The sequence below is a fragment of the Myotis nattereri genome, assembly GCF_964212035.1.
Source record: "Myotis nattereri genome assembly, chromosome: X".
NCBI lineage: Eukaryota > Metazoa > Chordata > Mammalia > Chiroptera > Vespertilionidae > Myotis > Myotis nattereri.
In genome coordinates, this window is record NC_138078.1 from 20,432,291 (window position 1) to 20,448,535 (window position 16,245).

At 40.0% G+C, this 16,245-nt stretch overlaps 1 protein-coding gene across 1 annotated transcript in view; it reads left to right on the forward strand.

Annotated features, from left to right (window-relative positions):
* IL1RAPL1 (interleukin 1 receptor accessory protein like 1) overlaps window positions 1-16,245 on the forward strand; it is a gene marked incomplete at its 3' end in the record, with an annotated part of 1,430,596 nt that overhangs the window by 687,713 nt on the left and 726,638 nt on the right. Inside the window, exon 3 of the mRNA XM_081115397.1 lies at window positions 3,357-3,636. Within this exon, the coding sequence (XP_080971523.1) occupies window positions 3,357-3,636 (280 nt within the window). The remainder of the gene's footprint in view (window positions 1-3,356; window positions 3,637-16,245) is intronic.

The following is a 16,245-nucleotide window of genomic DNA, read 5'->3' on the forward strand; positions in this document are numbered from 1 at the left end:
CAGGACTTCCACTTATTAGCTTTCATTGAGTTTCTTCAGTTGAAAAAGTTAATTTACTTACTCAATCATTCATTTTTCAATTACTAAATGTGTGTTGAGCTGGTTAGCAGCATAGTTCCAAGCACTGGAGCTAAAGAAGTGAGTTAGGCCCGACTGGTGTGGCTCAGTGGTTGAACGTTGACCTATGAACCAAGAGGTCACGGTTCAATTCCTGGTCAGGGCACATGACTAGGAATATATGCAGGTGGCAGCTGATCAGTCATTCTCTCTCATCTTTGATGTTTCTATCTATCTCTTCCTCTCTCTTCCCTCTGAAATCAATTAAAAAAAAGTGAGTTAGAAGGACAAAGTCCTTGACCTCAAGGGGCTTACATTCTGTTGGTACAACAGAAAGAAAAAAAAAAGTAGGTGCATAGTGTAACATCAGATAGCATTAAGTCCTATGAAAAAATATTAATGTAGAATCTGGATCAAGTAACCAGAACAGGAAGCTTGTATTTCAGACAAGGCAGTTAGAAAAGGCCTCTCTGAGGAGGTAATACTTGAAGGAGGGTAGGAGATGGCATGCAGTTGGTTAGTGAGAAATGGAGGGAACAATGAACTGAAAAGCCTTAGTAGATGTTTTAGTGGAGGGTAAATGAAAATTTGTAAACTCAGCTATAGTTAAATGCTCATTAGGTGTTAGATCTTATTTTAAGGTAAGAAACAGATAATTCAATGGATTATGTGCCTTCTTTGTTCTAATGTACATCTTCCTTTTCATCTTGATAATTTCTCTTCTCTCAAATTCTACATTATTCATCCTGTCCTCTTTTTTAATCTTTAGTGAGTTAAACTCTGCTGGCTATACTCAGATGCTACTGCTATTAGAGGTCCTCTTTTCTTGGTTTTTGCCTTTGGCTTGGTATTTGTATTCTATGAGCTGTCACATTGATTATCTTGCTAAGTATTGGGCAAGTGCCCTCTCTAAGCAGGAAATTCACAACTTCTCTATGATTATGTTAATAGTGATATACCTAACCAGTGGAGACCTGTTTTGTGTGTGTGTTGGGGGGAAGGGCGGAGCGTGTGCATGCGCTTGTGCACCCACAGGGGGAAGGGTGATAAAAATGTCAAAATGCCATTTGGAAAATGATGCTTTCAGATAACAAAGAAAGCCCAACTGATCCGAACCACCATCAGCCACATTTCCCACCATGGTTCCTACTTTATACTTCCCCCTGATGCTTCCAGAAATCAGACCAAAGTGCCCATTTACCTCTGCCTCTTGCTGTGAAACCACTACCGGAGCTTGACCCACTTTTGTTATATTTTTCTGCTTATTTGGCTATAAAACATTTATTCCTGATTTTATCAGTGTGGATCCAATCAGAGACAAACACCACACGCTAATTTTAATAAGAAAAGTTTTTATAAAGAACTAGAGGCTTAGTGCATGAAATTCGTGCACTGGTAGGCACGATCAGGGCCGATCAGGTTCCCTGCCTCCCTGCCTCCCCAACTCCCGCCTCCTCCTTCCCTTGCTCCCTCAGTGCCCTGCAGCCACAGCTGGTCGCTTGCCATGTTCTGCACCTCCCCCTGGTGGTCAGTTCACATCATAGCCAGCAATCAAACTCCTGGTCCCCTGGTCGAACTCCCCAGGGGACACTTTGCATATTAGCCTTATATAGAGAGAGATTATTAAATGTAACAAGCTATTGGCATAATGAAGGATTGGCTAGTGAGAAAGACCTATTAGTCTTCTCAGGTTATCATACAAAATACCATAGACTAGGTGGCTTATATAGCAGGAATGTATTTCCCACAGCTCTGGGGGCTGAGATTTCCAAGGTGAATGTGCTAGCTGATTTGGTTTCTGGTGAGAGCCCTATTTCTGGTTTACAGATGGCCACCCTTACACTGTGCTCACAGAACTTTCCTCTATGAGCACCTGAAGGACAGGGGAATGAAGGCAAGAAAAGATGAGGGAGAGGAAGTGCTGATATCTCTTCTAACAGCACTAATTCTTTCATGAGGGTTCTGTCCTCATAATCTCATTTAAACATACCTATCTCCCTAAGACCCCCTCCTCCAAGTACTATTGCATTCAGGGTTAGAGCTTCAAGGTATGACTTTTAGGAGGACACAAACATTCAGTCTATAGCAAAAGAGAACTCAAAAGAATAAAGGTTGCTCTTAATCCTATGGCTGATACACAGCATCCAGGGAAAAGCCCCTATCTTCTGAACTCCAGAGTGAGATCCAAACCTTACTGGGAAAGTGCATGGCTTACTGAATGGTTGGTAGTATAGTGGTGAGCATAGGTGCCTCCCAAGCAGTTGACCTGGGTAGTGTTGGGTAGTGCAGGTTCCTCAGCCAGGGACTTGACACTTCTGGGTGTAGGAAATTGGAAGAACACACAAGGTACAGTAGGTAGGTGGGCCATGTTTATTATGAACAAAGCAGCCAACAACTGGCTGGTCAGTGGCATCTTATATACATGCTCAATTGAAAGAGGCCTCGTGCTAATTAGTGACTTTAGTGCTACATTAATATAAACAGGTTACATAAGGGTGTGCTTGCAAAGTACATATAGTGCTGCTGCTGGGTCACTGCCTCGCACATGCATAGGCCAAAGGGGCCTTTAACATAGTAATACTGCTGTGTCATTGCTTGCATGCATGGTGACGGCGCATGGGCCTTTAACCTCCAGTGTCCTCTGGTCAGGGCTCCCACATCACTGAAGTGCCACACTGGCCGAACTTGCAAATCTGCCCTCTGGAACTTGACAAGCACTCCTCCTCTAAAGCACCTGGGAAAGCCGTTTGTGGGAAAGTGTCTTACATGAGGCTATGATACAAAATGGCCAAGCTGCTGGCTGCCTGGCACTGAGTGCAGGAATTGGGTGCTGGAGACGCCTTGCCCTCGGCAAGAACCCTCCTAGGAAACACACTTGGACCAGGGAGCAGAACCCTTTGCTGCCGCAATGTCTCTTCAGCACCCTCTACCAACAGCGCTTCAGTGGCAGCTAACAGAAGTTTCCAGGGTCCGGGTCCACTTTCAAAGAACAGTCCAAAAAGGGTGAATAGGCGGATGTACAGTAGAAAGGCAATAAATCAACAACCACCACACTGCTCTAAACTGAGAATAAAGATCAGCAGAGGCAAGCTGAGTGACGAATATGTTGTTTGTCAGCATGGTAAATTACTTTCAGCGTCATTCTGAGTTTTATCCATGGCCGAATCCTCTGTGCCTAGTGTAGAATCTAGTCCAATATGGGTGTTCAATATATATTTGTTGAATGAATAACGAATGAATGAAGTAAATCTTAAATCTTCCTCTAATGCACGCTCTCTCTCTCTCTCACTCGTTTTTAGCTGACGGATGCACCGATTGGTCTATCGACATCAAGAAATATCAAGTTTTGGTCGGAGAACCTGTTCGAATCAAGTGTGCACTCTTTTATGGTTATATCAGAGCAAATTACTCCCTAGCCCAAAGTGCTGGACTCAGTTTGATGTGGTATAAAAGCTCTGGTCCTGGAGACTTTGAAGAGCCAATAGCCTTTGATGGAAGTAGAATGAGCAAGGAAGAAGACTCCATTTGGTTCCGGCCAACGTTACTCCAGGACAGTGGTCTTTATGCCTGTGTCATCAGGTATCCATTTAATTATACTACTTCTGACTCAATCAAATCACATGTCGCTTTCTTAGACTTAAATTTTGCTGCTATGCCTTTCACCTAAGGTATTGTCTCAATATTTGTGTGTGTTGCTGCTTTCTAAAATTTAGAATCTAAATCTTCCAAAGATGGGATTGGAATTTATATTGAGACATTATTTCTGACTTATGGAGAAAAGAGATACCATCTGGGTATCTACTTATGTTGCCAGAAATTACTAAAGACTATGAAGTAAAATTTATAGAGGAGGTGAAATGTTGCAAATCAAATGCAAGCAAAGACTTGCAGGAAGGATGCATGGTTTATTGCTAAATGGGTTGTAACGTTTTGTTATTGCCCTTCACAGACAGATAGAGCACAGATAGCTCTGGTTCACACACATCTGCAGAGATGATTTAGGTAATGTGTGTTGTGCGCAGGAATAGGCAGGCAGCATTGGCATCTTAGGGAATATGAATACAAAGGCTGTGTTCCAGATCATTTTCTTAACTGAAAGTGCTGCGTCAATACAACCATTTACCCAGGTCCCTCAGGGCCAATTCAAAAGTTAATAACAAAGTCTGTGCCCTTGTCCCCAAAGAAACTCATCACACAGCCACACATCTTTGTCTGCTTGCAGAAGAGACATGTAGTTCGTTTAATAATAATACATTGAAACAGTATCTATATAACACATGAGGAGTTAAAAAATCTCAGTTTAAGAAGTTAGCCCTGCATGGATTGTGAATCACAAATGATTGTGGGTGGCATTAGACCAGCAATTTTCAACCTTTTTCATCTCATGGCACACATAAACTAATTTCTACAATTCTGCAGCACACCAAAAATAAATGTTTTGTCAATCTGACAAAAAATAGGTATTAGTTTGATTCATTCACACCGGGTGGCTGTTGTGTTGGCTCTTGTCAGTTTTTTCTGTTTGACAATCTAAAGGGAAATAGGTCAGTGCTCCTGACTAAATAGTCTGGTATTACATGTTTTAAAAATTTTGGCATCACACTAGTTGAAAATTGCTGCATTAAATGATAAGAACATTGTCAAAGCAGGCTATAGGCATATAAAGGATCTGTTTAAATCTATTCCTTTGTCTTCCTAAATCTTACAAAGATGTGATTAAAATTTATATTAAGACATTATTTTTGGCTTATGGAGAAAAGAGATACCATCTGGGTATCTACTTAAGTTGGCAGAAATTATTAGGTTCATTAAGAGATAAAAAACCAAAGTTAATTTAGTTAATTCTCAATTTGGAGACTCTCAGGATCACCTAGTGTTTCTTTTTAAAACAGATTTTTATTGATTTCAGAGAGGGAGGGAGAGGGAGAGATAGAAACATCAATGATGAGAGAGAATCATTAATTGGCTGCTTCCCGCACGCCCCCTACTGGGGATTGAGCCCTCCACCCGGGTGTGTGCCCTGACCTGGAATCAAACCAGTGACCTCTTGGTTCCTGGGTCCATGGTCATCCACTGAGCCACGCTAGCCAGGCTCACCTAATGTATTTTTCAAATCAGCATTCGACATCCACTTTTGAAATTCTCATTGGCACCTATTACTCCTCTGACATAAGGACTGTGCCTCCACCTCGTTGTTACTTGTAAGAATTAACGCCGTTTCATGGCTACAGGTGTGTTAGGACATTCATATAGGTCAAAGCCACATAAAAATGTTAAACATAAATTTATCTTTTTAACGCTGGCAAAATACATTTAGGTTAATTTTGGAAAATATAAATGAATGCAAGTAAAATTGTGCTTGGGGAAAAAGTGGACTGGATTGTGAAACAACAAATTCATCATTTCTTTGGTGACTCTTATTCTTTCCCTTCAGGTACACCAAGCTTTGTATGTTCAAACATAACTATTATTAGAAGTAGAGACTTTATAGGGACATTGATAAATAATTGCCACAGTAGTACAGTTAAGATTACTGTTTGGACTGGCTGTTCTCACTTGACTAATACTAATTTGATTTAAATTCACATCTGCTGTGATTCTTTAAAAAATCATTATTTCTGATTGTTCATGCATGTGTAGAGGTGATTTTTCAAGAGAAGAAAATGTGTGTCCTCATTTATCTGAGATTAGAATTGAGCTGAATCTCCATAGTCTAACATTTAATTTCATTATGTGTCATTGATGAGGAAAAATGTGTTCACATTAGTAATATGAATTCTTAAAGCACAGAGGTTGCAAATCTTTGATGTGTTTACATATACACTATGATCCAATGCTCTAAGAAATTGCATTAAAATGTTCCTCAATTCATAATTGCAATAAGGAATGAAAGATCGAAAGTTTCAAAAAACATGCCTATGGGTATGTCTATGTTTTAATGGAAGGTGAAACTAAAAGACAAACACCTTAAAGTTTATGTGTCAAGTGGAGTTCTAGAGAAAGTAATAATCACAGAAAAGATATGTTTATCACTGAAATTCAAATATTCCAGGTACTTTGAAGCTAATGTAGATATGGCTCCTTTTTTCAATTAGGAAAGTGATACCAAAAATTATAAATCGCAGTTTAGATAGCATGGCTTGGTGTTGATGTTAAGGGAGTCCAGGACTGTTAGTTCAGCCACTGACATTTTGGCACATTTTTAGTTATCGAGCCACAAAACTGTCACCATGAGTTTTTAAATAATCCACGTTCAAAGAATATTTTGGAAGTTTAAATATTTTAGCTTTAGGACACTAGTCCTTTTGATAAGTGTTCTGGGTATTAAACTTATCAATGAAAAAGTTATAATAAGCTGCCTCATGTACAGCTAATTTGCATTCACACCTAAATATTTACAATTATATGTTTTAAATAATGGAAACGCCTAAGACTACTCTCAGTACAATGCATAAGAACTTTCCTACTCTCTTCTCTTTGTATCTATGTTTGGATAGAATAATACCTCATAATTCTTTGCTCCACAGTAACTGGCTTTTTACTCTATTTTTATCCTTATGGAATTTTTATTTTTTGCGTGAAAAAGTGAATGAAAGGGAGCCACGTAAAAACATATTTTTTCTTTTTCTTTATTGCCACTAAAAAATACATTTGCTTTCTAAAAAATAAAATTTTCCTGCGCTCTTGACTTCCTAGTTTTGTAATCTCCCTCTTCAGAGTTGTGCCCTGTTAGCAGTTTCATATGAACTTGTAAGCATTTTAATGCCCCCCAAAGGGTAGAATACTGAGTTTGTGGCACCTTATTCTTTTACTAAAGTTTTTATTTTTGAGGCACTTGTAGATTCTTATTCAGTCGAAAGAAATAATATAGAAAGGTCTTATGAATTCTTTAACTGGTGTCTCTCATATGTTTTTCAATGAATGAATAAAAACTGTGGTAATATCCATACCTTGGAACACTACTCACCAATAAACAACAACAAACTACAGAACGAACATATGCAGTAATTTGGATGGATTTCAACAGAATTAGGTTGAGTGAAAAATCTATTTCCAAAAAGTTATATACTGTATGATTTCACTTCTATAACATTCTTGAACTGAAAATATAGATACAGAGCCCTAGGCAGTTTTACTCAGTGGAGTGTCGGCCTTCGGACTAAAGGGTCTCAAGTTTTGGGCTCAATCCCCAGTAGGCGTGCAGGAGACAGCCAATCAATGATTCTCTCTCATCATTGATGTTTTTCTCTCTCTCTCCCTCTCGCTTCCTCTCTGAAATCAAGAAAAATATATTTTTTAAAAGAATGATATATTGAGGACTTACATATTCTCCAAAATAGAAAGGGTGCTTTGCTGTTGAATAGACATCCCTTATCAACCTCCTATTTCCCATAGAATAAAAAAAATATTGCATCGTAAAGTATCTGCAGATTTTGTGGCTTCTCCGCTGCCATTTAGACATGTTTTTGCCCATAACATGAAAATGTTTGAGCCTTTTGCCTTATGCTCCCAGATGATACTAAAAGAAATATTGATTGGTCAGACTCAGGTCAGATGTCTGGAATAAAATGAAAACACAGTAAAAAGTTAAAAGAAAGAAACTCAGCTCCTGAAAGATATATCATAAATTCCTTGAGGACAGAAGCTGCATTGTGTTAGTACCCTTATTACCTAGTGTGAAGCAACAACACATGGATTGATGGAAAACACACACACACACACACACGCACACACACAAAACTTTTCTCCACCTCTACAAGGGTATTTCAAGTGCACTCTTAGTTTCTCAACAGAAATAATAGAAAAAGTTTAATCTCATATTTATATTGTATTGCTTTTTTAATGATTTTATTTTTCTAGAACACCCTCAGAAGCCTCAGTTTGTTTGAGCTTCACATCGCTGCCTGGTCAGAAGGGCATGCCCACTTTGCAGAGTTAGAAAATAAAGAAAACAGATGTGAATAGACTTTTCAAATTTCCACAACTAAGTGGGGCTGCAAAATATAACGTTTGACTTTTTAAAGTATATATCTATTTTTAAGGAAATATGGACAATGACTAAAAGAAAGTGAAGTCCACCACTGCCAAAAATTTCAAACCTTAATATGTATAATTAAGAAGAGTGAGCCTGGCCAGTTCTCTCAGTGGTTAGTGCATCAGCTTACAAACCAAAGGGTCCCAGATTTGATTTTGGTCAAAGGCATGTACCTTGGTTGCAGGCTCCTCCCTGACCCAGGCCCTGATCAGGGCACTTGCAGGAGACAACAAATCAATGTGTTTCTCTTACATTGATATTTTTCTCTGTCTTTCCCTCTCTCTTCTGCTCTCTCTAAAATCAATGGGAAAATATCCTTGGGTGAGGATTTAAAAAAAAAAAAAAGTAGAGAGAGCTCCCCTCTCTGTCTTATTTGACTACCAGGGATAAGCATTGGAAACAATTTGGACAATTTGGTATACTTTCAGACATTTCTCTATGCCTGTACATGCATGTCTATCTAAATGTGCCTGCATGCACACACACATTCTCTCATCCATTTACATGAAAACACATGCATACATGTTTTTAAAACACAGATTGGATTATAGTCTGTTGTTCTATAACTTCTCCCCACCCCCCACCCCCGCAGTATGTTTTCACTGCACTCTGAAGCTCCTAATAACAAGGAAATTCGGTTGCTTAATTTTGTTATTTTCATGTTCCTACCAAACAGTGGCTTAAGGATCTTATTTCTCTGCAGATTACCTCTGTGGGCCTCTAGGTTGCTGCAGATGACATGCGGGGCATTCCTGGTGCTACCACAGTGTCATCATCACCTTCTGAACATCAGTATCGGTGCCCTGCCCCTTTTGGCTCCTCTGCTGTAGTCCTCTTTTAAAAAAAAAATATGGGTTTCAGAGAGGAAAGGAGAGGGAGAGAGATAGATAGAAACATCAATGATGAGAGAAAATCAATGATCGGCTGCCTCCTGCACACCCCACACAGGGGATCGAGCCCCCAACCTGGGCATGTGTCCTGATGGGGAATTGAATCGTGACCTCCTGATTCCTAGGTTGATGCTCAAACACTGAGCTATGCTGGCTGGGCTCTGCTATAGTCCTGTTGATCGTACCATCCGTCACATCCAAAATCACAGCACTCTCTGAACCAGGGGTCCTCAAACTACGGCCCGCGGGCCACATGCAAATACAAATATTGTATTTGTTCCCGATTTGTTTTTTTACTTCAAAATAAGATATGTGCAGTGTGCATAGGAATTTGTTCATAGTTTTTTTTTAAACTATAGTCCGACCCTCCAACAGTCTGAGGGACAGTGAACTGGCCCCCTGTTTAAGAAGTTTGAGGACCGCTGCTCTGAACGATAGTGTGTCTTTCCCAAACTAACTATAGCAATAGCTGCTGCTGCTCTGCTGTTCCTCAGTTTCCCAAAATGCCTTCTGCTTATGATGGACAGCTGCCTTCAGAAGGGGTGTAGATGTCTACATGTTAAACTGTCTGGCCAAGGCACTGTCAGTGTGGGACTTGGCCAGTCTTATCCTCTTAGTGATAGCCTACTATGCTTTATTGTATTCCTTCTTAGGGTTAATCAAGAGCTCCTACTGTAGAAGGTTAAGAGCTACTCTGGCTCCTGGTGTAGTGTGGTGAAGTGGGATGTATATATGTGTATGGAGTCAGAAACACGCTTATTTGTATTTAGAGGTAGAATTTATACTTCTGATAAATTTCTACAAAAATAAAATCATTAAAAAACTTCAAAAACTAAAAACAAAAAAGATCTTTTTTTCAAATGACATATAATGTGTTCTCTCTTAATATCTAGTGCTTTGGCTCATCTTGATGTTCTCTTTAGAGATTTAATAATGTTTTCTCATTTAAACTACATATTAAGCATCTATCAAAAGCTACTTAGTGAAATCCATTTATTTAGTCATCCATTTAACAAATATCTACTGATCACTAAGTAATATGCTAATGCTAGGATTACAAAAATTAAAAAAAAAGGTTTTTTTGCCTTTGAATAGTTTCCATAAGAGAAAGTAAGTGTGGAGTAAATTGTTCTAGGTACTGTGATTATAGTTTAAATATTGTGGGGTTCCACCAAGATGAAGTAAAACCATTCTTCCAGGTTCTCCTCCTTACAACAAAAAATACTGGATATAATGCAGCAAACAAGCATTGTAAATCTGTGAAAGGTGGAAAGAAGGATTATCTAGAGACCTCAGGACTTGAGGAATGATATGACCACAGTGCTCCAATCCCCGCTCCCCCGTCCCGCCCTGCCAGATGATGTTGGCAGAGCCAATATTCTGTCCCCTGCCTGGCAGAAGCAGGCAGCAGTGATATGACCCGCTGCTGTGAGAGGGTCACCACACCTGCGTGGGGGCTGATCCTCCACCCTTTGCCCAGTGTGCTCAGTAGCATATTCCTCTGTAAGAATAGTGTCCCCCTCCACCCAGCCTCCAGGGGGGACATGGACAACATCTGTAATACTGTCAACAATAAAAAATAACTTTAAAAAATATGCTCAGCATCATCTGTCATCAGGGAAATACAAGCTAAAAATGGCTAACGTTAAGAAGAGTGACAAATGATGGAGATGTATTGTTGGTGGGAATGGAAAATGGTACACATGTTATGGAAAACAGTTTGCAGTCTTTTAATTTTTTTTTTTTTTACTTATACATACAGCTACTGTATGACCCAGCAATTCTACTCCTAGGTATTTATCCAAAATAAATTTTATATATGTATATAAGCCTAAGTGACTGTTACCACCGAATGACCGGAACAACTGGAATGACTGGATGACCAGCCAGTAGCTATGCTCAGCTTTCTGCTCAGTCCTGCTGACACATTCCTGGTGAAATTCCCAGACCTAGCTGCTGGGGCCCTGACAGCCCTGAATCTGGTTCACCTGCACCCCGGACCCAGACAGGAGGGAGGAGGGAGCCCGATTCCTCAGGGAATCGGCCATGCCTTAGCTTTCTGCTGGGGCCAACCTCCTGAGGTCCCTCCCCCAGCAGGCCACCCCGCCCCCCATGATTGGCCCCAATTACCGGCCAGGCCAAGGGACCCCGCCCGATCACGAATTTGTACACCAGGCCTCTAGTATATATATCCACACACACCCAAAAGAATAGTGTCAATGGGGTCTAGTGGCAACCTGAGCCTCCACCCACACCTGGCAGCAATGAGAATCTGTAAGGCACTGTACATCAGGAATAGTCACTGCTAGGCTTCACTCTTCCATAGGACCAGTGGGGCTCAATAGGGAGCAAAGCTTCCAACCTCCACAAGGCAGAACAAGATGGTGGCAGGCAGGGCCAGTTGGTATCCAATTTCCCACCTCCCCTCCCGGTGTCAGCAAGGGTGAGCTTATTCCCCCACCAGAGGCATAAAGCCATATGAGTTCATGTTGCCCTTTCACCAGGAATGTGTCAGCAGGACTGAGAAGAAAGCTGAGCATACATAGCCAAAAGGCCCTCCTGTGACATTTCACCAGGAGGTGTGCTTGCTTAAAAAGAAAAAAAAAAGCTGAAATAGGATTCAAATTCTCATAATATTGAAAATGTGCAGGATACACAATAAAATAATACTAACTGGTCATATCATGAGTCAGGAAAATCAGAACAAGAATGAGAAAAGACAACAGATACCAACTCAGATAAAACAGATGATGGGATTATCTGACAAGGATTTTATATTTTATTTTCTTTTAGTTTTTATTGTTGAAAGTATTACAGATATCCCCAATTATTTTAAAGCAACCATAATAAAAATACTTCGGCAAGCAACTATAAAATCTCTTGAAACAGATGAAAAAAAGCAAATAGCGAAGTAATATGTTACAAAAGAGAAACAAATAGAAAATATGGAACTGAAAAATACAATAACCAAAATAAAAAATAATTCGGTGAGTATGACTTCTTTGTTACTTTATTAAAATTTTAGTTGTGGCCGAAACCGGTTTGGCTCAGTGGATAGAGCGTCGGCCTGCGGACTAAAAGGTCCCAGGTTCAATTCCGGTCAAGGGCATGTACCTGGGTTGCAGGCACATCCCCAGTGGGGGGTGTGCAGGAGGTGGCTGATCGATGTTTCTCTCTCATCGATGTTTCTAACTCTCTATCTCTCTCCCTTCCTCTCTGTAAAAAATCAATAAAATATATATTTTTTAAAAAATTTAGTTGTGAAAGTCAAGGAACATCAAATTGCCAGGTCATCTGGGTATCTCTTTCTTTTCTTATTTCTTCCCTTTTCAGTAAATTCATTGGGGTGACACTGATTAAAAAAAATTATGCAGGTTTCAGGTACAAAACTATATACATCATCTGCACACTCTATTGTGTTTTCACCACCCCACATCAAGTCTTCATCACCTGTTAACCCCTCTATACATTCCTCCACTTCCCCTCATCCAGCTCCCCCTAGTAATCACCACCCTTTTGTCCATGTCTGGGATTTTTTTCTCTTTTTTTTTTCCTTTTTTACTCAGTCCCTCCACCCCCACCAGTCCCACCTCCAACAGCTGTCAGCCTGCTCACTATGAGTCTGCTTAGATTTTGCTTGTTAGTTCATTTTGTTCATTAGATACCACATATGAGTGGAATAATTTCTCTTTCTCTGACTGGCTTGTTTCACTTAGAATAATGCTCTCCAGGTCCATCCATGCTGTCACAAAAAAATAGTATGGCCAAGTAGTATTCCACTGTGTAAATGTTCCACAGCTTTTAAAATCTGTTCATCTACTGATAGACACTTGGGATGCTTCCAAATCTTGGCTATTGTAAATAATGCTGCAATGAACATAGGGGTGCATATATTCTTTTGAATTAGTGTTTTGGATAAATTCCATTGCTGGGTCAGAAGGCAGTTCCATTTTTAATTCCTTGAGGTAACTCCACACTGCTTTCCACAGTGGCTTCTCCAGTCTGCATTCCCACCAATAGTGCATGGGGATTCCTCTTTCTCCACATCCTAACCAACATTTGTTGTTCATTGATTTATTGATGACAGCTATTCTAACAGGTGTGATGTGATAACTCATTGTGGTTTTAATTTGCATTTTTCTGATGATTTGTGACATTGAGCATCTTTTCATATGTCTATTGGTCATTGGTATGTCCTGTTTGGAGATTTAATTGATATCTTTAGAGCATTTTACTCCAAAGCAGCATAATATACATTCTTTCAAGTGTATATGGAATATTTCTAGAATAGACCTCATGTTAGGCCACAAAACAAGTCTCAATAAATTTAAGATTGGAATCATATCAAACACCTTCTCTTAACATAGTGGTATGAAACTAGAAAGCAATCATAAGAAAAACACTGAAAACAACATAACATATTACTAATCAACGAATGGGTTAACAGTGAGATCAAGGAAGAAATTAAAAGATACCTTGAAACAAAGTAAAATGAGAATACAACAACCAAAATTCTTTGGGACACAGCAAAAGCTAAGAGTGAAATTCATAGCATTACAGGCATATCTCAAGAAACAAGGAAAATCTCAAATAATCTAACTTTACACTTAGTGAAGTATATGTTCAATTACCTAATAGTTTGATTTTCCTGTTTGTCCAAGAGGCACATTAAATTCAACAATGTACCAAAATGTATTTCAATACCTACTTCAACAAATCTATTTCCTCCTCTGATGATTCCCCCTTTCTTAGTAAATAGGATCACCATCATTTCAGGGGCACCAGCTGGGAAATTGCCACTTACCTTTGTTTCCTTCATCTTCTTTACTTTGCATTAATTGGTTACCAAGACCTGTTCAATTTACCTTAAGTATGCCTTTTTAGTTTATTCTTTCTTGTTTATACCAATATCTGCTCTCCTGGTGAGTGCAGTGTCTTTCATTAACATTTAAAATTTACTTCTTTATTTTTCTATTACAAGTTACATCCAATATTATTCTGTATTAGTTTCAGACATACAACAAAGAGGTTAGAAAATCATGTACTTTACGGAGTGGTCTCCCCACTGCTTCAAGTACACACCTGGCACCATACATAGTTATGATGGTATTATTAACTATGTTCCCTATGCTGTAATCTACATCTCCATGCTTATTCTGTTACTGCCAAGCTTAATTCCTTTACCCTTTTCACCCAAAACTCTCCCCTCTGACAGCTGTCAAACCCCTCCCCTCTGACAACTGTCAGTCAGCTCTCTGTATTTATGCAATGCCTTCTCACTTGGTTTCCCTGCCTCCTGGTTGTGTGTGTGTGTGTGTGTGTGTGTGTGTGTATATATATATATATATATATATATATATATATATATATATTTGTATTGATTTTAGAGAGAGAGGAAGGGAAAGGGAGAGAGAGAGAGAAACATCAATGATGAGAGAGAATCATGGATTGGCTGACTTCTGCACACCCCCTACTGGGGATCAAGCCCACAACCTGGGCATGTGGCCTGACCAGGAATCGAACTGTGACCTCCTGGTTCATAGGCCGATGCTCAACCACTGAGCCACGCTGGCCGGGCTTGTTTCTAATTTTGGTACTATTCCACAGTTCTGCAGAATTATATGTCTACAACAGACATTATTTCATTTCTCTACCTAAAAGTCTTTGATGGGCTTTATTACCCAACAAAATGAAGTCTAAAGATACTGCTTGGCATACATGCCCCTTAAAAAAAAATAAAACAAACAGCTTCAACCTTTCATTCCAGACTCATTTAGAGTGTTTTTCTCTGTAGAAAACTTGTGCTATGTCCGCACCATGCTTCCTGCTGTTTGTAGGTGAAAGTGTGAATTTTACTTACTCTTTCACTCTTTGGTCCTTCATCTAAAATTCCATTTTTCATTGCCTCTTTGAATAGTTGTTTTTTAAAGATCTAGTATATGTTTGTCCCCATTCTACCTTTCCCCATTGCTCCATAGACAGTTGTGAGAGGAAAATACCCCAAAACAAAGGGTCTTGAAACAACAACCATTTTATTTGTACCTGATTCTATAATATGGGCTGGTCTCTGATGGGAGCTTCTTCTCCTGATTTTACCTATAATCACTTGAGGCCAGAAACCACTAGGATACACATTTGGCTGAGCTTGTCTCGTCATGAATTCTCAGGGCCTCCCTTTCTCCACGTGGTCTCTTCAGCTGTCTCCCTGGTGGCAGGGTAGCCAGTTTCATGTGGTGACTAAGAATGTGTAAACACTTGTTAGGCACCTGCTTACATCATGGTTATGAATATCCCATTAGCCAAATCCACAGCTATCATGGAAGAGACTTTACCAGTGCTTGAATACCATTAGGTATGGTTCATTGGTGAGACCAACAAAATAACAGTCCAACAGAATCTGCCCTTTGGTACCTAATAATTCATGGTCATACATATGCAAAGTACATTCACCCCATTCCTATCTACCCTAGAGTCTTTTTTAAAAAATATATTTTTATTAATTTCAGAGAGGAAGGGTGAGGGAGAGAGATAGAAACATCAATGATAAGAGAGAATCACTGATTGGCTGCCTCCTGCACATCCGCTACTGGGGTCAAGCAACCTGGGCATGTGCCCTGACCTCTAGGTTTCTGGGCCGAGGCTCAACTGCTGAGCCACACCCACCTTGGGCACCCCTAAAGTCTTATGCACTGGAGGCAGGGAAGAGAGGGAGAGGCTCTGCCCACCCCCTCTGCACTGGCCACCCATGAGCCCGGCTCAGGGCTTCTGGCTAAGCAGTGCTCCCCCTGTGGGAGCGCACTGGCCACCATGGAGTAGCTCCTGCATTGAGCGTCTGCCCCCTGGTGGTCAATGTGTGTCATAGTGACTGGTCATTCCACAGTTCGGTCAATTTGTATATTCACCTTTTATTATATAGGGTGACTTCAGGGTCAGGCTAGAAGACCAGGATCTCATTTTCTAAATCAGTTATGAGCATGAAAGTGGTGTTTTTTTTATTTAAATTCTTTGTTGTTTAAAGTATTACATGAGTCTCCTTTTTCCTCCATTGACCTTTCCCCAGCTGCCCCCACTCCCCAGCACATGCCTTCACACCCCTAGTGCCTGTATCCATTGGTTATACTCATATGCATGCATACAAGTCCTTTGGTTGATCTCTTACCCCTTCATCCCCTGCCTTCCCTCATAGATTAGATAGTCTGAAAAGTAGTTCTTCATGCTTAGTTCTCTGAGTGCAACTGCTCAGGAAGGACTGCTCTTAATCCA